General features: G+C 41.3%; 1 protein-coding gene across 1 annotated transcript in view; it reads left to right on the forward strand.

The window, feature by feature from the left end:
- Positions 1-8,103: 8,103 nt before the first annotated feature.
- Positions 8,104-23,344, forward strand: part of IPO5 (importin 5) — a 44,932-nt gene continuing 29,691 nt past the window's right edge. Inside the window, exons 1-6 of the mRNA XM_063392334.1 lie at positions 8,104-8,261; positions 13,230-13,310; positions 18,670-18,862; positions 19,355-19,457; positions 19,666-19,762; positions 20,770-20,874. Coding sequence (XP_063248404.1) covers positions 8,178-8,261; positions 13,230-13,310; positions 18,670-18,862; positions 19,355-19,457; positions 19,666-19,762; positions 20,770-20,874 — 663 coding nt within the window. The 5' untranslated portion in view covers positions 8,104-8,177. The remainder of the gene's footprint in view (positions 8,262-13,229; positions 13,311-18,669; positions 18,863-19,354; positions 19,458-19,665; positions 19,763-20,769; positions 20,875-23,344) is intronic.

A 23,344-nucleotide genomic window follows, 5' to 3' on the forward strand; every position in this document is an offset into this window, starting at 1 on the left:
GTGGAACCAATGCCACTTTATGTCTAATAGACCCCAGGAGCTACAGTCAAGAATGTAATTTAATAGCTGGAAGATGTCACAATGATTTGAGATGAGAGAACTACAAAACTTGTAAATAAGAAGGTAATTAAAGCATGATATAAATTCAGCTGGTACCCAAACTACTCTTTAAATTTTATTGAACTCTACAACAAGGACTAAAGCTTGCCATGTTTGTATCAAACACTTTTAATTTGATTTCATGCAGAGCCATTAGACATTTCCAAGAATGAAACTAAAGGACAGTATTTTCATTTTCTCACATCAAGAAATTTTTACAAGCATTTCTTTGAGACATGCCTAGTTGAAAGGCCTTGAAATTTGAACTGAGGAATATTTTGATGACATAAAATGTCCCTGGAAAATGTAACTTTAAGTTAGCGCACTCTCAAAATATTGCTCAACCTTAAAAAAAATTTCACAGCTCATGCATGCTGAATAGAGAATTGTTTTTAACTTTTCCAAGAACATTTCAGCAAAATGTTGATTAAAGTGAGAATCCTGTGGGCCGCTGTTGAGCTGGATTTTTATTCTGCAGGACCACATTTGAGCAGGCTTTGCCCAGGTTAACAGCTGGAACCAATCTGTAGTACCTGAGAAGTACAGAAAGATGGGTTCAAATACTCATTAACTGGAAATCCAGGCCAGAGAGAAGACCATACATTTGCAATGTTCTGTTTTAATCCTATATGATAGATGTTTTTATTACCTTTTTTCTTTTTTTAAATAATAGTATTGAAAAATATTGAAATTTACAAAGCTAAGCACTTCGATTTTGAAAAATACTTATGTTTCCTGTGCAAAGACATATTTTTGGAAATCTTTTTCCATTACTGCAATTACTTACATGTAACCTCATATGATCAGGGAAGTTCAAGGAAAAATTTCCAAAAATATAGCAAAAGGATATTTTCCCCCTTAATTTAGCCCATTTGTAAAGATATGTCATACTTCATTTAACTCTCAACAGTGTAATTTGTGTTTGCAAAATCTACCATGGTAATTGCTGATTATCGCTTTTAGCTTTTCTTTTTAAATGCATCTTCCCAGACTCCAAATTCTAGGTTAGAGCCTTTCCTGTGATAAGCACATTCAGTTTCCATCAAAGGGAATGGAAATGCTACATGCACAACTTGTAATCTGCACTTGTGCTTGCTACTTTGCTCTGATCACAGGACGTGATGTTTGCATAGCAATGAGCAGCTCCCCAAGCTGGGGAGCCATGCTTCTGTTGAGCAACTCTAAACTACATTGGTGGGTTTGCCACACTATTCTTTTACCTGACCAAACCTAATTTTCTACTGGTCTTGTCTCCATATGTCCTTCCTTTTATTACCAAAGATTATGACTGACTGAATTTAATGTCTTTTTTTCTTTCCATATGGATTATTTAACAGTTCCTTTGCAATGAGTCACATTTTCATGTTTTTCTTAGTCTCTTATTAAAACTGGCCCTATTAAATTTGCAATTAATCTTTTCTTTAATTTCAAAATCTGAAAGTGTTCTTTCAGAAGGTGTGTTGAAACAGTAGGTAAGCTTTTATAAAGGTGTCACAAATGTAGGATATTATATGCAAAATTTTAGCAAGTAATTTTCGAGTTAAAGCATAGAATGAATGAAACTGGACATTCAACTCGTGTTCCAACACACTTTGGTATAATTATGTGCTTCCAGACTATGCTCCCTTCAATGGATTTGCTAATTATTAGCCAACTAATATGCCAGTTGGTGCTCTGTCTAATGCAGAAACAATTGCAAATTTGATTCCCTCTGAAAAGGCTATTTTTCCACCACCATAGCAAAATGAATTGTTGCATTGTGACTATTTAGCCACCTCTTTTCTCCCATACATATGGAAGCTGGAAGGAGAAAGGAAGTTATGCAACACTGAGGCAGAATCAGTTCTGGAGGGAAGCAGGAACCATGAATTCTGACAGGATGACCCAGATATAGCAGTATGGCATTTCCACAGTGGTTTCCATGATTTTACATGATTTCTGAAAAATACCTGATGAAATGTCAAACCAGTTGAGAGCAAAGAGGCTCTTACCATCTTAATACAGCAGACAGCTTTCAATTTTTTTCAGTATGAACAGCAAAAATTTTTTGTGGGAGCTCAGCAGGTATTCCACAGCATCTTGTTCACTGCTTCAGAAAAAATACGACTTTACTATCATTCTGTGTGCTCATAAAACACTCTATACAATAAAAAATGTTATTGAGTTACTAAGAGAAAGTTCCGAAAATGGTTGAGAATCTGCCTATTTCCTTGCAGCTTGGCAACATGCTTGGAGGAGAGGGACTTGCCAAAGAAATAAATATGTAACCAGACCTGCCAACATTCACTCATTCAAAACTACATTCTTTCATACTGAATTCATTTTAATGTTGTCAAGATTTTCCCTTTAGGGATAAAGGACATTTACCATGAATATTATGAGACGTTGACAAAAATGTCACTGCTATTTATTCCCTGAGGACACTGAATTTGTGATTGAGGAAATGGTATTTCACCTAATAGCCCACACAGTGGCAATGTGCTCATTCTGGAGTAATTCTGTTCCTCTCTTTCTCTTCAGTGAACTCATTCTGAAGTAGTTCTGTTCATATCTTGCTTTTAAAGGCAATACTCCCTTTCCATCTCAAGAAAAGCATCCTCCATAGACCTGCATCTAAAGCACTGGCAGAATCATTCATGTATTCTCCTGTTCCTTTCCAGGCTAACACAGGGAGGGTCAGAAAGCTTCTTTAATCTGCTCAAAGCCTCAGTTCAGATCACTTTGTCACATGGATGCTTTTGATAAACTGCCTTAATAAAAGCAGCAATACCACTGAAGCTATCTACAAATCTTCAAAAATAATTGAATTCTATAATATTGAATTCTATTCTAAGAAAAAAATTCTATGAATGGTCAGTTTTGGTGGGTTTTGTTTGCTTTTTGTGGATTTTTTGTTTGTTTTGTTTGGGGTTTTTTTGTACAAGCTAATCCCCTGTGTCTTTATATTACGCTCAGAGAGCAGTTACGTCTCTCCCTAGCACTTCTTGCTGTTATTGACTAAAACTAAATTATTTTTTCATAATTTACCCTTTTTTCTTCAATATAAACCCCACAGGTTTTGCACTCTTCTCAGCCTCTGTATTGTCAATACATCAAATCATGCAGTTCTATGAGTTGCTTTCTAAATTAACAAAATCACAGTATTGTCTGGAACTCAAGGACCTACATTCATGAGGCATGCAAACCACTATTTTTTTAAGTGCATGTACAGCTTTGTGAAGCTTGGCAGGTTGTAGAACTTGGCGTAGCTCAGGCTGCTCAATAAATTATCTGCCTTGTCTTCTGACACAGCAGGCACAGCCTCAGTGTAGTATTATCTGTAATCCAGACAAAAGCCTTGTCTCCTACTTCTTCCACTGTATCACTCTTAGGTAAAATGGCCTGGGAGCCTTGTTCAAGAAGTCACTTATCTCCACAGGTTACCCCAGCCCTGTACATGTCATTATTCTGCACTGTCTGGTGGTCTCTGGCGAGGTTAGAGTGAACTTTTTCATCAGGTATACTTGTTCAGAAAATACTCCTAAACGTATATACAACTCCCTCTGCATTCTGCTTTCTGGGAGTGGCAAAATTTCATGTCAGTTCCTCAGGTGGATGTCCTCCAAGGGATATAGGACTTCAGTGAGAAGATTTGGCAGAAGACAGGTATGGTATGCCTCTTTGCAGCTCTACAGGATGTTCAAAGCTTCTTCACAACAAAAGCTTTTCAAGTCTGCAGTGTGTAGGACCTATGGTATAACCTGCATGTGAAGCTTTCCTGCCTTGTCATTAAGCTTATTAACCATTTCAATGGCTTTAGAAAGTTCCCACCCAAGAATTCTGAATCTCATTTGTGATTAGTATTGATGGCTATTCTCCAGACTCCCAGCATGCTCCCCAGCCTAGCAGACCCCTCAGCTTGTGGCTAGACATGGTTGTATGACCTCCCAGCTCTGCTTTACCACCACAGAAAACCAGTGAGAAGCCACAGGTCAGGGTTTCTTGGATCTGAATTGAAGGAGCAGCATCTCTCTCAGCACCCTTTACAGTTCCAGGCTTCCAGCCCCACGCTTTAGGCATGGGAACTGACCACTATGCCCTTTCTGAGCTCTGAGCACAAGAAACAGATGAACAGATGAATAATTTGTGAAAACTACAGTTCACTACTGATAGTCATTACTGACAGGATTGTAATTCTTTGCCTCACCCCACATGTTGGCCAGAGCCGCTGTCAGATGCTGCCTGCTCTTTGCACATATCTTGCTCTGCCAAGATAGTTTCAGACAGCCCCCGCTAGAGCATAGCTTCCCACTGACATCAGCTTACTCTGTTCTCTTGACTTTTGCTGGAAATCTGCCCTCATGCACTTCCTAACTCTTCTCTGGCCTCTGAGGCTATCATGGCTGCACTTTTTTGTGCATGTGATATGTAGACTATACGGAATCCATATGGACCATCAACAGTCACTTTAAACTTACGGTAAATCTCCTCACATGACAGAGCTGACCTCTTATTGTCCTTTGCAAATAAGTTTGATTTTTTTTTTTTTGCTGTATCTTCTTTCCTGTATCTTTCTTTATCTTCATCATTCTTTACTTCTGAATGCTGAAACACATACATGTCAAACCCTTCACCTGTAACTCAGCATCAGAAAGTATTTTACAAGAATCTGAGACACCTTTCCTCATTTTGTTTGTCATTTCACATCTTCTATTACTCTGTAAGAAACATTATAGCATTCCTCAGGTATAATAAATAGTTTTCTAGCTCTCCCTCTCTTTACAATCCATTTGTATGCAGAGTTGTGAAGTTCAATAAATACTAAAGCTTCCGCTTTTCAAAGACTTGAATTTTCAATTTCAGAGTCCATCCAAGCCTTAAAACATCAAAAAAAGTTCATTGGATAAACTACAGTTCAACACACATTTGAGCCTTAACTGTTTAGAAGAGGTCAAGGTAATTCTTCTGATTTCAGCTATCATACTTTCTCTGTCTTATTTGTTGTTGTTGATGATGTTGTTTTAAACAGACTGCAGGGATCAGGCATTATCCAGCAATAGCAACGTTGCTGCTGGCTGCTTTGTGGCTATATCTATTTAAGCTCTCCTCAGGTTTAAACTATCTTTAGTGCTGAAACCTGCTTCTTTGGCATAATTTCTGGCTGCTTTCCACACTTCAAACTGGTCCCGAGTGAGAACGAGCACCTGATATGGCAGACTCTGATCACATTGCATTAGTGACAACTTTGTTTGCTTGGGACTCTTTCCAGTATCTTAACTGCTTTTTACCTAGGTGAAGTTTTTTATCTGCTTTCCCCAAACTGTAAGGATTTGAAGTGGAACAGCTTTAATCTGCTGAGTTTACCAGCAGGTCCTTCTGAACCCAGTATAGATGCTCCCTTATACGCTTTGCATACCAGGGTGAAATACATTCAAATGTATTCCTAGAGCATTACCCTCCTAAGTTTATTGATCATTACACACACAGGAACAGAAACACACACACATCCACATGCAGAGAGACACTCTTGCTTGGCTTGCTGTAATGAACTGCATCAGACTGTTTCTGGCTTCCCTGCCTTCACCTTCAAGTGAGATCTAATGGAATCTGATGCTCATCACTGGTACTCCAAAGAAAATCTGACAACTGTTTTTCAGTTCTTAGGCAAATTTCATACACCTCACTCTTTCGCAAAGACAGCTAGACAGCTTTTGTGTAACAACCCACTCCCTGCATCTACAGACACAAAAACCAGCAGGAGTAACAAGACAATTTTCCATATCCTGTGGTTTACAGTCTCTCCCCAACCCCCATCAGATACGGTATTCCTTAGCTAACAATCCTACTACAGATTTATGATGAAATCACCATTAAGACAAGTCAAGATGAAAGCAAACACATTTATTTGTTTATGCATGGAAAGCAGACAGGATTGTTACTGAAGTTCATACAAACCCATTAACAGGTGATAAAAAGGAACGAAAATCGTGCCTATTTCAAGAAGACATCCAAAAGGCCCTCCAGAACCTGTAACAAGCTAATCCACATAGCTGAGGTCTGAGGACATTTAAAGGAGTGCACTTCACACGAGAAAGCATGCTTGCTTTTAGACTTCATCTTCACTTATGGCCCTTCTGACTTTTCAGTCAGCTTAAAATCACTCTCTAGCCCTGCCTGCAATTCTTTCTTGACATAGTCGAGATGTTTCCTTCCTTCCTTCCTTCCTTCCTTCCTTCCTTCCTTCCTTCCTTCCTTCCTTCCTTCCTTCCTTCCTTCCTTCCTTCCTTCCTTCCTTCCTTCCTTCCTTCCTTCCTTCCTTCCTTCCTTCCTTCCTTCCTTCCTTCCTTCCTTCCTTCCTTCCTTCCTTCCTTCCTTCCTTCCTTCCTTCCTTCCTTCCTTCCTTCCTTCCTTCCTTCCTTCCTTCCTTCCTTCCTTCCTTCCTCCCTCCCTCCCTCCCTCCCTCCCTCCCTCCCTCCCTCCCTCCCTCCCTCCCTCCCTCCCTCCCTCCCTCCCTCCCTCCCTCCATCCATCCATCCATCCATCCATCTATCTTTTCTCCACCAGCTCACTGGTTGACTCCTCCTGCTCTAAAAGCAGTGCCATTCCCTGGGCACAGCCAAGGCGCAATAGAAGGATATACTTGACCCAGCCAGCCGCTGTCCTGTGGCTGCACCCCAAACAGCTGGCTGGTGCACCCTGAGGTGCAGAGCCCTCCATGAATGAGCAGGATAATGCTCAAAGCTTCTCACCATGCATGTTATGAACCTATGACATCTTCTGTGATAAAAGATAATACTAATTAAGGTTTATTCAACCTAATAAAACCTCGACAGGTTGGAGAGACAGGCAGAGAAGAACCTTCTGAAATTCAACAAGGGCAAATGCAAGGTCCTGCAGCTGGGGGACAATAACCCCCAGGCTGGGGGCTGATCTGCTGGGAAACAGCTCTGCAAAGAAGGACCTGGCGATGCTGGTGGACAACACGCTCTCCATGAGCCACCTGCGCCCCTGTGGCCAGGAAGGGCAATGGTATCCTAAGGTGCACTAGGAAGAGCATTCCCAGTAAATCGGGGGAAGTTATCCTGCCCCTCTGCTCAGCCCTGGTGAGGCCAGATCTGGAGTGCTGTGCCCAGTGCTGGGCTCCTCCGTACAACAGAAATATGGAGCTCCTGGAACTGGTCCTGCAGAGGGAGATGAGAGGACTGGAGCAACTCTTAGAAGGAAAGGCTGAGGCAGCTGGGCCTGCTTGGTCTGGAGAAGAGATGGCTGAGAGTAGACAGCACCAGTGACCATCAATATCTGAAAGGAGGGTGTCAAGGAAGAGCCAGGCTCTGCTCGGTGCTGCTGAGCAACGGAGACAACGGGCAGAGACTGATGCACAGGAAATTCCACCCGAACACGATGGTGAATTTCTTTACTGTGCAAGTGAGTGAGCACCGGAACAGACTGCCCAGAGAGGCTGTGGATTATCCGTCACTGGAAATGTTCAAGAACTATCTCCATGCAATCCTGTGCCATGTGCTCTAGGACGACCCTGCCTGAGCAGAGAGCTCGGGCCAGATATCCCCGTGGTCCGTGCCAACCTGGCCCGTTCTGTGACTCACTGAATCCCTGTGGCGGGACAGCAGCTCGACGTCACCGAGCGCCCGGAGGCGACGCCCCGCGATCTCCCGCGCTTTCCGTCCCTCCCCTTCCCTGCCCTCCCTCTCCCGCCGGCCCGGCCCCAGCTCCGCGTCCCGGCGCGACCCCTCCCTGCCCGCACCGCCCGACCGCGGCTCCGGCCAATCCCGACGGGGCCCTCGGAGCCTCCCGCCAATCAGAGCGCTCCGCCGCCCCTTCCTACCGCCCCCGGCGCTGCGGCGCACCAATGACACGCGAGGAGACAAACCCCCACTGAGGGTCGGTTGAGCCGCCGCTCTTCGCTGCCCGCCTCGCCCCGAGTCGCCGAGACGTCAGAGGGAGGCAGGGCCAATCGGGGGCGAGGCTCCGTGCGCCGCGGCCAATGGGAGCGCGGCTGGCGTTGCGGCCCCGCCCCTTGTTCCCCCGCCGGCGGCGCGGCCGGCGCTCCCCCTTCCTCCCTCTCCTTCCCTCTCGCAGCAATGGCGGCGACGGAGCAGGAGCAGTTCTACGCCCTCCTCGGCAACCTGCTCAGCCCGGACAATGCGGTCCGCAAGCAGGCCGAGGTAACGGGGCCGCCGCGTCAGCGGCCGCCGAGACGGCCTGTCAGACCCGCCGGGCCTCGCTGGAGGGCGGGAGGGAGGAAGGAAGGGAGGGGGGCAGGGAGGCGGCGGGGCCGGCCGAGCCCCACGTGTGAACAGCGGCACCAGCTGCCGCCGGGGCGGTGCGGGCCTTCCCCCGGTCGGCGCGGCGGGGCCGGGCGGTGGCGGCCGTTTTGCCTGGCGGCCGCGGGGCCCGCGCCGGCTCTTGGCCCGTGAGGGCGCGAAGGGTCCCGTTACTCCCCTCGGCGCCCGCCCCGGCGTGTCCGGCACCGCTCCCGCTCCTCGCCCGCCTCGGTACCGCCTCCCCCCGTGGCCCGTGCGGGACCGTCCTCAGGGGCTGCTCGTCCCCGTCGCCCGTGGCTGGCTCCGCCTGAGCCGCCCGGCGTGACGGAGCGCGGCCGCGGCCCCGGCGCGCAGGGGGCCGCGAGCCGGTGGCGGCAGCGGCGGGGGGGGCGGCTGTCGGTGGCTGTGGCGCGGAGGCGTTTCCCGAAGGAGGTCAGAGCGGGTGCCTGGCGCGATGGACGCGCTCTTGTGTGCGCTCCCGAAGCGGCCCTCGCAGGGGCTCCGCGCCCCCGCCCCAGCCTGGGCGGCAGGAGCCGGACCGAGGTCCTTCTCTGTTGCCGCGCAGTAGTTTGGTTTTTTAACTTTTCTGAACGGCCCCGCGCGTGTTCAAGTGTTTCGTCAGCTAAGAAGTATTTCACCCAAAAGAAGTGTTTTCAATATGCTGAGTTTCTCTTGTTATCAGCAAAAAGTTTTCAGACGTGTTGTTTCAGCTGAAATTCTTTGTGGCGGCTAAGCCACGTTAATTCTTTCTCTCTGTCATGCTTAAGGCTCTATTGTCAAGCCTGGTGGGGAATCTCTCCCGTTGAATTAAATACCAGCGTCTAGGTTTAGCATGAATTCCCACTGCATGGCTGCATCGGGTCTTTTATCGCTCTCATCACTCCAGCGGTCAGCAGAGTTCATCGCATTGTTTGGTGAAGAATAAAAAGCATTATTCCTGATGCTGCAGTGAAAATTCCTCAAATATGAGTCCAGAGTGAGAAGGAGGGGAGACATACGTTTTTAGAAAGCTAGTGCAGTTCGGTATTGATAACTGCACTTTCTAGAGAGTCAGCAAGAATTATTCCCACATTTCTGAACATAAAGCTGCAAAGGAGGCCATTCTCTGGGAGCTGAATTTCTTTCTCTTCTCAACTGCCTACATATAAGCTAAAAACATTTCTAAAAATTTTTGAACTCGATTGGAATTGTAACAAAGGAACTTCATTGTGCAGCTTTGTCACAATGTATATTAAAAAAATTGGATAAGAACTCTGAAGCTTAGATTCTTAAAACTGGTATGTTTTGTCAGAAACTTGCTTGAAACTGAGTTGGAGTTCTTTTAATTTTCATAGATATATATGCATTATGGTCAATCAGAATAAGAAACCTTAATTGGCATGATAGATACCGAGCTTTCCAAGTCTGTTACTTTCCTATAAAATACAAGGAGTAGTATTAACTTTTTACATATTTAACCACACTGAATTTGGCATTAGTTTCTGAATATTTCCAAGGTGCGCTGCAAATACTTTCATGGTTTAGGATCATTCAGAGTGAAAGGGACCTCAGGAGGTCTGTTACGCTCAAAGCAGTGTCAGCTATCAGGTCAGATTAGGTCACTCAGGGCTTTGTCCTGCTGGCTCTTGAGAACCTCTAAGAATGGAGACTGCACAAGCTCTTGGAGTTACTCACTCCTGCTTGCCTTGTCCTCATTAGGACAGAGAGATCGGGACCTCTTCCAGTCTGAACCTCCTTTTTCAGTTTATGCCTGTTGTCTCTCAATTTTGCACCATACATGGCTGTGAAGTCTTCATGGTGGGTTAATGAACTTTCACCTAGAAACACAAATCTATCTCTCTACAGTGTAACTAGATTGACTTAGGTTGTGTATTTCCTGAAGTAAGATGTCTTTGGATAAAAGCTTTGCATAGCCTTTAAAATATTTGCTTCCTAAAATCATATAGGACTCATTCTTGGTTTTAAACATAGGCATAGTCCAATCAGTTCTTCAAAGTGTACTTACTGTTGGAAGGTAATATTGAATACAAAAAGGATTCAAATAACTGCAGGTAAATTGAATAGCAGGTTGTATGTCACTTGTATCCAGTGAAAACCAGTCAGAATGAGAAACAGATAGAGGGGAAATTAAGCAGACTCAGGTTGTTTCAAATAAGTTTGGTCATTGAAATGAGAATGAGGGGTGTTCACTTGAAGACTGAACTTGATGGAGATGTGGAGTCATATCCTGTTTGGGAGGATTGTAGTAAAAGCTGTTTAAAAAAAAGGGTGGGGAAGAAAGCCTGATGACTCCAATCTCAGTCTATGTGTATGGATTTAGATGTGTATAGTTTCCTCCTGTGAGACCCCACTGGAGTACTGTGTCCACCTGTGTGGCTCCTAGCACAAGAAGGACATGGGCCTGTGGCTCCAGAGGAGGGTCACAAAGATAGTCAGAGGGACTGAACAGCTCTCCTGTGAAAGACGGGCTGAGACAGTGTTGCTCAGCCTGGAGAAGACTGGAGACACCTTAGAGCAGCCTTTGAGTACCTAAAGGGGACCTGCAAGAAAGCTGAAGAGGGTCTTTTACAAGGGCATGCAGTAACAGGACAAGGAGCAGTGGCTTTAAACTTGAGGAGGGCAGCTATAGATTGGATGTATGGAATAAATTCTTAATTGTGAGGTTGGTGAGGCACTGGAACAGGCTGCCCAGAGGAGCTGTAATGCCCCATTCTTGGAAGCATTTAAGTCTAGGTTAGCTGGGGCTTTCAGTAACTTAGTCTAGTGAAGGTATCCCTGCCCATGGCAGAGGGTTTGGAACTAGATGGTCATTAATGTCCCTTCCAATCCAAAACATTCTGTGATGATGCGTATGAGCTACCATGCTCATAGCTTAACCTGACTAGCTGGCTGAAATCTGGTTGGTTTATTTTACCATCCATCCTGGAACATTGTCTGTTGACTATAAAAACCTGTCTTCCTCTTCCTCTGTCTGTCTTCTACTAGAGAAACTTTTATTTACTTTGTGTGGTGATGCTCTCTTTTAAAGTGCATTTCTCAGATTTGGGAGAACATGAGTACTAAGCGTAGACAACAGATACTTTCTTGCATGTGTTATGAAGGTTGGTCACAGTGAGAAATTTGTGCTTCTGTGTAAGATAACTGGGGAACTAATTGTAAACTTAAACAATACAGTAAGATGGGGCAGGATCCAGGTACACAGAGTGTAGGCAAGACTGGTAATTAGATGGGTACGACTAGCAAAGAAGTCTCCCATCAGCCCAGAGGGAAGTTTCTGTGTTTGGCCATGTATTCCTTGTGCCCCTCTGCTTTAGCATCCTCTTAATGCAGTTTATTGAATTGACATAGTTATACCACTGAACAACTGCTTAGGTTGCTGCCATTTTTAGTGAGTTAAACAAACAGCTGAAAATAGAATTTTATGGTTATCAGAATTGACGTGAAAGAAGCCAACTTTTACCGTGCTTCAGCTGTCTGTGAAAGTCCGTGCTGGGCCTGGGTTTAGGGACTGTCATGTTTCTGTATTTGTCTTTGGATTTTTAGATAATAGTGCAATGCAAATATATACATTCATGGAAGAGGTTAACCTGGGAAGACTTTCTATTCTGACCCTAAACCTCATCTAATTTTGCAGTCTCCCTGAAATGATTAGATTAAATGCGGGGATTCATTGGGGATTCAGAGTCTCTTTGACTGTGAGTGTATGTTGGCAACTAGAGAGAATATAAAATGAGGATTGACTTTGTGAAGAAGGCCTACTAGGAAGTGGGTACAGAAAGGGAGGAAGATCATGTCTTTAATGCAAAACTGCGTAATTGACAATAGCAGGTATCCTGTCAAGTTAAGAGTTTGTTAGAGTACTCGAAGGAGCTACTACACTGTTGGAAATTGGAGGTCGGCAGGCAGAGAGCTGATAGAAATGAACCTGAGCTTTGTAGAATAGTCTCATTGCTTGAGTTCAGGGTGGGATAATGAATATTTGAAAAGGGTGAAGTAATTCATCTTCACGATTGTCCACAAAAAGTAACTCTGAGGTACTAAGTATAGAACTGTTTCTGAATGTTGTGAGGGGTTGCTATTTTAGCTTGTGATTGTCCTGCTCCTACCTACATAGGTTTAGTATATATTAAAAAAAAAAGTTGCAAAATGTTCTCATATACCATGTTTTGGACAGGAAAAGTTGTTTTGCTGTATTTTCATTCCAGCTTCTGAGTAGCAATGTAATTTTAAAAGGAGATGTATAAAATGCATGCCAGAAGCTTGTAAGGCAATGTAACTGAACTTCTCCTTAAACTTTTCATTTTGTGAAGAAGGTTTTCCTAAGGAGGAAACTAAATAGCCTCTCTTTCTGAAATTCAGGCAGGAGTTTAATAATAAGGCCTTCTTATTCAGAATGTATGGTTGAGACGTGTGGCCAGATAACATTGTAGAAGTTTTAAAAAGGTTCAAAAGCAGAACTGATCCCATTTTTGGGCTATACATTTGTGTGTGACTATTAACCTGTTGGTCACAGCTCGATCTCAGCTTCCAAAGTTCTTAATTCTTTGATATGATAAAAGCTATGATGGACTCCCAGTAGGACATGTTTGGTGTATGTTGTATTTCTACGAGTTTATGTTCTATTACTAATCTCCTAAGTGGCCAGTCATGCATATGTGGTTCATTCTAATATAGCAGATTTTGACTGAGATTTTACTCATATTTTAAAATAGATTGTACATTTTTATTTTGATAAGCTTATCTTTTTTCTGCTTTTTTTTTAATTGGATGGGTACTGATGTTGTTTTAAAAGTAAGGTCAATTAATATTAATGCTTAACACATGCTTTCTAATAAATGTTTACAATAAGCTGCATCTCTTTTTATGCAGGAGACCTACGAGACTATTCCAGGCCCATCAAAGATCACTTACCTCCTGCAGGCAATCAGGAACAATGCTACTCCCGAGGAGGTATGGGTCAATAACCTTGGATTTGTGCAGATTTTCAAGGGGACTTGGAGAAGAGGGGAAGAAATCAGTGCTGATAATTTTGGGATAAATGGGCAAGTTTGGCATTAACTGAAGCATTCTAATTTACTGCACATTTGTAGAGAGATCACTCATCCTCTCATCTTGTTGCATGCTCAATTCACTAGCTGAGACTTTTTGGTGCAGGATATTTAGTTTCAGGAATAGTTTTTCATATGCAACTGCTTGGATCGCCATTGTTTTCTGTTGCGTGCTTTGCTTAATGAGTACTATTTTCCATTAAATGTGTAAATAATATGTGACTTACTGACATGGGTCTTAAAGTTGCATTTGAGAAGCGATTTCTACTTGGGGTCCTGTGCCTAAACATATTAAACTTGTGTGTTGTCTGAAATGGATAGTGTTTCTTAAGTCATCTAGCAGTATTATGGAATGAGTGGAGAATAGTCTAAACATTATACATATTTTTTAATCCAGGCATAAAGGTTGCCTTTTAGTTACTCCTTAGTTTTGTAAGGCTCACAACTTTAGCAATCAGTTAAAGTACTTACTGGTAAAACTATTACTCACTTGGATATGCAGAGTGAAGAACTACTAAACTTTCAGGATACTACAAATTTTGGAGTCACTTAATTTCTGAACAATATTATAAGAGCATAAGTGTGCTGTTTCTCTATGGATAACAATCTCTTGTGGCAGACTATTGAAGTTAGAGTTAGTTGCCATTTTTGCTTTTTAATGCTGAGAAGGTATCAGTTTACCCATATTGATGCTTATCGATCTACAGTGTTGTGTTCTTCTGACAGACTCCTTCAATATTATACTAGCAACTGGTTGCATAAGAGGTATCTGTTTTTCCTTGCTGCTCCTCTGAGATGTTTCAAATGATAGAAAAGTGTAGAGCAGTGTTACTACAAAGTGTAAATAAATACTTGTTTTGTGTGTTTGCTGATTTTGTTCTCTTTACATCAGCTAAGGAAGTAGCCCAGTGTAAAACTTAGGAATCTTGCCAATGACTTGGATTCCAACTGGCAAAGTACAAAAAAATCTTTTCACCTATAGAAGTTACTCTTGCCAAAGATATCAAAGGCTAACATTTGTAGAATAACTTGATATTTAACTCCACCAGTGGATTAATCAAAGAAAGGTTTAAATGTTAGCTCTTAACATAAGTAAGCATTAGATGCTGGACTCAAAAAATCCTGATTAATAAAACCTACAACCTCTTCCCTGTAAATCCAACTACTTAGTAGCCTAATTAGAGCCTAAGTGAAGTAATCCCCATGCTCAATCTAAACACTGCATATAAACATGCTGGGAAACATTCTGTGCATGTTTAATAGGATGCTGGTATCAACAGGTAGTTTCTGCATGTGTTTATAGAGATCCAAATGCCGAGCAGAATATTGCATGTCACCAGTGGATAGAGCTTTGGGCCTGGTATGTGTCCTCTGAGCACACTGTGAACGTACCAGTGCCACCAAACACAGGATGCTGGAAGGAGCTTCAGAACTTTAAACATGCCTTATCCAGGCTATGTGAAAGCTGAGTTCAGATCCCTCCTCATCTTGAAGCCTCTGTATTGCTTTACCTCCTTGCAGAAAAATCAGGCTGAAGAAAAATACCCCATCCTGTTTGCATGAGGAGTGTCTGTGTTGTAGAGAGTATGAGATTTGTAGGACTGTTCAGACAGCAGCTGGGGAGATCCTTCCTCTACAACCCAGTACTTTTGGCATTTAAATGGAGAAACAGGGATGCAAATTGTGCTCCCAGTACCCCTTGCATCGGACATTGAAAACACCATAGCTAATGCTAGATAGCAAAGTGACACTGTTCACAGAGTGGAGGGAAACATCTGAACTTAGCAGTGGGAACACTTCTGTGGCAGGTGATGTGCAAGTTTGCACACCTCAGTCTGAGGAGGGGCTTGTCCTTACTTCCTGCACTTATAGTCTCAATGTTATGAAGTTGACTATGCAGCTGCATTTTAAAGAGCTGTACAGAAAGATGATATATATTCACAGTTTGTTTGATTCCTTTTATTCCTAGGACTCGTCTTAAGATATTTTAGGATTTTACTTTGTGGTTTTGATTTACTACGTAAATCTTTGAGAGGAGCAGAAGTTCTGCATTTTCTCCTGCATTTGTTTTTTGCTGGTTAACTCTGGATTGGCAGGTTTTGGTTGTGGCCTAACTTATAGATGACTGATAAAGTAACAAATGCTCTGTAAAACTGTTTCTGCTGTACTCACAGCCTTCCTGGAGGGCCCAGACCTCTCTCCGACCTCTGCCCATATTGTCACATGAAGGGATGCATTTCTTAGTTTGAAGACTGCTGTTGTGGACAGCTTTCTGTTCAGCCTGTGGGAAGAAGGGCAGCCCAAGGATGCACCACAGTTCTGCCTTTATCTGTGGACCTTGGGCACGCTGTGCCTTGAATTCTATGTGGGACTAGATCACTGAATGACGTTGTGCGTGTCCATCTTTGGGCCATGTGCTAAATGTTCTTTACTTCCATCCCTGCATGTTTTCCTCCTTGAGGACTTGAACAATAAAACAAAAGTAAAATTCAATGTGACAGTGCTACACAAGATAGTCAGGCTCTTCCATATAAAATACGTAGGGTTGTGTGGATGTTTTGAATATCAGTGGAGAGCATGGCGTCCCAGACTGATGTTCATAATTCTGCTCCTGCCACCCTGCTCAGCAAATTGATTTTTTTTTCTTGTGCCTTATTTCCATCATCCCTAAAATACTAAAACATTTTTAACATCCTATAAATTCTAATCGGAAGCAGCATGTTGAAATTTGAATATTATGACTACTTTTTATATTAATAACTTTAACACTTCAGTTGTATGTGAGCATTTCAGTAATTTAGACATGCAGAAAACCCAGTGCTGGGAAAAAAATGTGCTCTCTTTATGCTTCATTGGTAGCTGGAATTCCTTCTTTGGGGATGTATGCTTTATATTGTTCCTCTCCTCATTAAAAGCTATTGCCACTAAATTGCAGTATTTTAAAATGCTTGTTTGAGCATATATCTTGAAATACTTAAACATAAAAGAGCCTTTGGGGTGTGTGAAAAAGACTTATATTCTTTTTTAGAGTAGAAGAAACAGCCGTGGAGGTGCCATTAATTCAGCCATGTTTGTCATAATTTAATTGACGATGGTTGTTTTCATATGTAAGTGAATATCTGCTGAGGAAAATATGCTATTTTTTTATTATTAGAAGTCAGTCATTTGTCACTCCTTAAAACATATGAATTTGCTTCAGGGATTTTGGGGATTGTTTTTTTTTTCCTTAAGCTAGTAACTATAACCAGGAGATAATTCATGTAGTACTGATCTTGTGTCTTTCTGTATGCTTTACTACTTGTGTTTTTATTTTGCAATCAGTCTGTTTATCAGTCTTGTAATATTTTAAATTCTTCAGAGTTGGAAATTCTTATCCTTGTTTTCATAAAGCATGTAGTCTCCACCTCTATTCCCTGTCTGTCCACCTGTTATGACTTCATGGAAGAATATAATATAATGTGAGTTCAGTCATTATCAAATGTCAGGAAATATGCACTGAAACACAATGCCTTGAGTAAGGGAAGACAGCACCAGAGTCTGTGCCATGTTTAGTCCCAGTGAACTCGCTCCCCACTCAAGGCATTTCTATGTAAGTTTACCATATTAAGGAGGAAAAATTTAATCTTTCCCAATATCGGTGCTCCAAGGGATGGCAGGAGGAAAGATACCATTATACTGCAGTACCATGAAAGTGTTTGGACACATTGTTAGTGAGATTCCCACAGGCAGTGAGGGAAGAATGTCCTTCTGAGCTCACGTTCCCCATATGACAGCTTATTGCTAGAGAATCTTGGCTTCTGGTGGGAACTACAGCAAAGCTGGGCACTCTGACTCCCTTACATCTGCATGGGAAGAGCTGATCCTACATATGTGGTGGCCTTAGTCCACACGGGAGATGGTGAGGAGGAGGTAAGCAATGATAAAGAGCTGGGTCCAGTTCTACTCCTTTCCTTCTGCTGGTACAGAGACACTTTGTGTGCACTACTCTTTAGCTGTACAGAAGGGAGCTGGGTAGATTAGAAAAAGACACAGTGAGTTTGGAGACTGCAGAACATAAGAATAGTATCTTGGGTGATGTTCTAGCAATACCTGATATTTACAGGGTGTGTTAGAAGTTGACACTTTGCAGCAGTTTGTTTCATATCTATAGGTTATGTCATTGTAGCATTGCTGACGAGTTGGAATTGATTACTTTTGCTGCTCATTGAACAGTTTTGAATTTCAAAGGTTTATAAGTGAAACTGTTTGTCATTCAAGTGAGCATTAAATAAGAATACATTAGGGAAAAAAGGGGTTTGGATTATTTTTTGTGAGAATTTAGCACACATAAGGTTTTGTTACATGTATTAAACTTGGGAACTGTGGGTGGTGATTTTAAATTACTGTGTGTCCTTAAACACCAGTTGGTGAACATTCTACTACGTTATTGAGAGAGTTTCGTTTGTCTTTTTGCCTTTACTGCATGTGTTGCTATATTAATTTTGAATTACTAAGCCATGTTTTTTGCTTCTAGTTCTTTTATAATTGTGAACAAATATGGATATCTAAATGATACTGTTGTAAAATAGGTGTACACATACAGGAAACAAGATTGTAATATGTGATATTGAGGTTCCTATACTTAAGTTCAAGTTTAAAGAAAAAAGTTTCATCATAGGCCTGCAAAACACTGAAAGCTTTGTTTTGACTTGGATTTGGGTTTTCTTTTTGCATATGTGGCTTTTTTATTGTTCAGAGAAGAGTTTTATTTGCCAAATTCTAACTGTAGGTTCCTGAATCTTTAGCTTTAAGTTTAGTTGTTTGAGAAAGTGAAGGAGTATTTCCAGGTTAATTATCTGACAAAGTTGCCTCAATAAGTCACTTTTTAATCCAGAAAAACTTGTCTGGATTATAATGACCTCATGAGGCCATTTAAAATAGAAAGAATTAATGCTTTAAAGATCTTTCAATAATACAGATAAGTTTTTAACTTGCCACAAAATATGCCCGAGGTTCAGCTGCAGAAAAAACCTGAATGCCTGAGTACTGTGATTATTTCTTTGGAGGGCTGTAAGTGTCAGAAACATGGTAATAAGCTGATGTTTCTTTACTATGTTTTTTTTTACTATCATTATTGTCATCTGTTGCTTGAGAGGTGTTTCATTCACCAAAGGAGTCTACACAATGGAAGTGTCGTTTGGAAGCATGATGTTGATGTTCCCTTGTAGGAGCATGGTTGTCATATCAAACACTTTGCCACTCACACACTTCTCCTTCCACAGGCTCGGCAGATGGCAGCTGTCCTTCTGCGCCGCCTGTTGTCATCTGCGTTCGAAGAAGTTTATCCAGCCCTGTCACCTGAGGATCAGGCATCAGTCAAGAGTGAATTGTTGCTCTTTATCCAGTTAGAAATGCAGTCCACCATGAGAAAGAAAATATGTGACATAGTCGCTGAATTGGCCAGGAATTTAATAGGTACTTTATTTATAAAAGTTGATACTGTAATAAAATGTTTATGTATTGATGGTAGTTGCATTTGTATCTCTTGTTCTCTAGTCCTGCTTAGGCATTTGCACATGATGTGTTAACTGAATCCAGGGCCTATAATAGAACCTAATATTTGTTCACACTGTCCTTGACCAGATAAAAATAAGATTCTTAAACTCTGCTTTTTAAATTGCTCGAGATTAGGTGAAATTGTACAAAGGTTTATAAATCCAGGTTTGTGTAAATTGGCATGAATTATGCTGAATATTGCATCAGTTTCTTTTTTTGAGTGCTGCTATTTAGCAGTAAACAGAGATCATCTTCTGTTCTGGAGCATGTTTAGATTAAACATTTCACAACATTTTACATTGTGACTTAGGCACATCTTCAGGGAGTTGGTGATGACTGGTTTTCCTGCACAGTTGATATCTCACCATTCTGAAGTTTGCTTATCCTAAAACTTTGTTGTGTTTAATGTAGATGAAGATGGCAACAACCAGTGGCCAGAAGTTCTGAAATTCTTATTTGACTCTGTCAGTTCTCAGAATGTGGGACTGCGTGAGGCTGCTCTACATATTTTCTGGTAAGCTACATTTTTGTAGGATAGCCAAATCACATCTGAAAATAAAAGAAAAACTGTCACAGTGTAATTAACTAGCAGTCCTATTTATTTCATTTATTTTCTTGTATAGCGGCTTACTTAAACATGACTTAAACAGTGGATAACTTTGAAGTAGTAGTTAACCTTAACTTGTGTGAATTTTTATTAATGTTTTGGGTCTTATCCTTAGGAATTTTCCTGGGATTTTTGGGAATCAACAGCAACACTATCTGGATGTCATTAAGAGAATGCTGGTTCAGTGTATGCAAGATCAGGAGCATCCCTCAGTAAGACCTTAATGTGCTTTTGGGATTTTAGTATGTTCTGAGCATAGAAACTCAGTGCAGTAGTCTCAAATATAAAGGTTAAACCATAGATTTCAGCCAGACACTTGCATTACCTGCAACTGATGTACATGTATGACTGTGCTTGCTGCAAAACCAAAGGCTCAGACCCTTTTGTGGTGCTAAAGCTGACTGGCTGCTCATATCTGCATTGCTTAGGCCCAGATTCTTCTCTAGTTATGCTTGGAGAAACCCAGTTGCAGGGGTCCCAAGCAGATGGGCTTTTAGCCAGCAGCATTGAGGGGTCAAAAACTCCTTGTTAAATTGTCTTTCTGGCCTTTGTGTTTAGCAGTGTAAGTCTGGCATGTCTCTACATGCAATATCTGTACATGGTATGTCTCAAAATTCTGAATAAATGACAGCGCCTTGAACTGTTTGTGCATGTTTTGCTCTAAGGGTGTGCAAGCAAGCCTTGCTTTCCTGGAAGGCTTCAGATTAATTGATTTGTGCAGAGAATTGTACTTTGGAAATGTTTCTCTTGTGGAAAATGCTGGGCAAGGATAGCAAACCCTGCTGTGATATATGGGTTCAGTTTGCTGCTCCTCCAAGGATTGCTTTTTCTGAGCTTTGAAAGTCAAATGAATAACATTTTCTAAAGTACCACAAGTCACGCCTTTAAAGAAGCATGTCTTACACACTTAGATCACAGTTCTTGGAAAATGAGACTGACACTTGCATGCACATTTGAAGTTTTAATGGAAGTTGAAAACAATGGGTTTTTTCCTCTTGTCTTTCATTAAATGAAAACCACCAAAACAAAAAGCAAAACTAGGGACTACTTGCCACCTCCTATGATAAACTTTTTGTATTGTAGACAAGGTAGATGCTGATGGTCTTTGTTATCACTTTACCCTAATTTGAAGTAAAATTTAAAATCCCATGTTAAAAACTAACAGAAGCATGTTTCAGTACTAGTTTCTCACATTTCCTTTTCCAATCATGTCTTTTAGATCAAAACTTTGTCTGCTAGAGCTGCAGCTGCATTTGTGCTTGCTAATGAGCTCAACGCTCCCCTTCTCAAACATTTTGCAGACTTGCTACCTGGAATCTTGCAGGTAAGAAACCGAACAACACTTAATGTCCCATTACCGTCTGTATTGACTACATCCAAATGTAAATTATTGGTCTACAAAATCGGGAATTTTTGCTGAGATCTGAATTAACTGAGCCTTTTAGCCAGGCAGCAGTCACCAGCAAGGTGAAGCGCAGACTAATGAGGAATTTTGCAAACAGAGGAGGTTAATTGATAGGGGTTGTAAAGAAAATAGCTCAGTGCTGATCAGCTTATGTGTTGATCAGTGTTACAGAGATAAATGAGTTAAAATTCTTTGTAATGTCTATAGGTCAAAATCATACAGCTTTTAAATTAACCCTGATGTTGAAATACAGTTTAAATAGGGGCTACCCTGAGATTTGAAGTAATCTGTAATTGGGGAATTCATGGACTTGTGGTGTCCTGTATCTCTTCACTTTAGAGGAAAGCACGGAATTATTCTGAACATAGATTCTCAGGCTGAGAACAAGAGTCTGTAGAAATGATCTTTATTGTTTGATAAATTAGGAAATTGCAAATAAAATGCCATTTTAAGATTCATATAATTTCTGAGGCTGGATTAGATCTCTTGGATGGATGAATTTGAGCAAAAGTTGAAATTCTAGTGTAAGGTTATTTGCTTTTGCAGAGAAGCCTATTGTAAACCAAACCAGAGAGAGAAATGGTTTGAGCTCTCAAGGATGATAATTTCATGGTACACTTCCCTTTCTATATCAAGAAACAGTGGAAGCAAGGCAACTAAGATATGATAACACAGGAAATGAACTCCTGGTGATTTTAAATTAGGCTAAATTTACATTAAAGACAGACTTCTCATTACAGTCAGAACAGCAGGTTCCTGTTGACAGTGTGAGCTGTAAACTGCGTGTGCTTTGTGGCAAGCTGAAAAAAAATTTTGCCAAATCTACTGGCATCTGCAACTGGTGGAATTCTGCTTGATCTTAAATGCAAACTGAGAGGAATTTATTCAAGTCATCTGAACTTGAAAAGAGGCTATAGTGTGTGTAAGTTTAGTATTTTGGTATCAAAGTCTCTATTTGGTGGTTAGTCCCTGTCTGTGCCTTTGTCAATAACAGTTTTAAAATAAGTTATAACTGCCTGAGAGGCCTTGGCTACACAGTACTGTGTAAGTGGTGGGGGAGGCAGGATTTGTGGTGGTCATACCGTTTGTGTTGATGTGTGGCACTTAAATAGTATGTGGGTTTTAGATTTCGGGCAAATAGCCCACTTTGTGTGCTGTAACTTTCAATGCTACTGTGACACTATTTAGACACTGTAACAACACATGCACTTGGCTCTGGTTTTCTAGCCTTCCTTCGCAGATACAGAGCACAGAGCTGTTATGAAATCTGTCTTTTTAAAGTACTTACTGCAAGAAGAACTAGATTTTCTGGCCGTGATAACACAAGATGGTTATGAAGATCCGAGTTTATAAATAGGAATGTGTTAGAATAGTGATGAGTGACCTTTGGAGACAGTTGGATGCTTTTTTTGTTACTGTTGAAATTCATTTTGTTGAAATACTGATGCGGTAAAAAAGCTAAAAATAAAATTCTGACTTGGCATATCAGTCCTTTCAGTACAAGATCTATAATGATTATGCTGGAAGTTGAACTTCCAAAACTGACAGTTGAAACTTTTACCCAAAGCTTTCTCTTGCAAAGGGAGGTAAAAGCGGATAGAACTTCACTGACTTCCTTGAACATTGTTTGATACTCCAGAAAAGTGGCTCTGCTTTTTAGTGCTCACTTTTCACTTTGAGCTACTTTCTTCAAAAAAACAGTCTTGCTTTAAAAAACTTCCAGAGCTGGAATAGGTATAAAACACAATTTTGCAGAAAATTCCAGTAAATATTACATTGTCCTTTGAGAGAATCAGAGGATGTTGTGGCTATTAAACCAAAAGGCCTTAACCATGACAGGTTTGGGGTTTTTTTGTCAGAACATTTCTGGTACTAGAAGATACTGCTTCTGTGTTGAAAGTGTGGGTTATATATGTGCCATTATAAAAAATGTTGAATTGTAGACTTAAATATTAAAAATCACTTAGTTACTCAGTTCAAAAAATGTTTCAACATTAGGAAGACAAAATACTTCTCTAATGAAAATTTCTTTCAAAACCTCAGAAATGAGTGTAAAGACCTTTTTCTTTGAAGCTTTGTTTACTTCTAGATTATAACGCCATTGAACAACACTGTTCTGTTTTGGCACTAAAATATCACTCTGATCAGTTAAAATTATGTTTTAAATTACTTTTCAGAATGTGGATATGGGTAAGGAAAGATAGTTGCAAAAAGCTTGATTTCTTTTTCTCTTCTCCATGTCTGTGGCTGAGGGCTGAAAGGTCTGCTTTAATTTGGTGGCTCTCGAGGGATGTCTGGAAAAAACCTCTTTTATCTTGTGGTTCTTGGTGTTTATAAGCATAAGCTATTCAGCAAAAGAGGAGTTAGGCTTATTTTCCTTCTTTTGGGC

This window comes from Prinia subflava, chromosome 3 (genome assembly GCF_021018805.1).
Source record: "Prinia subflava isolate CZ2003 ecotype Zambia chromosome 3, Cam_Psub_1.2, whole genome shotgun sequence".
In the NCBI taxonomy this organism is placed as follows: Eukaryota; Metazoa; Chordata; class Aves; order Passeriformes; family Cisticolidae; genus Prinia; species Prinia subflava.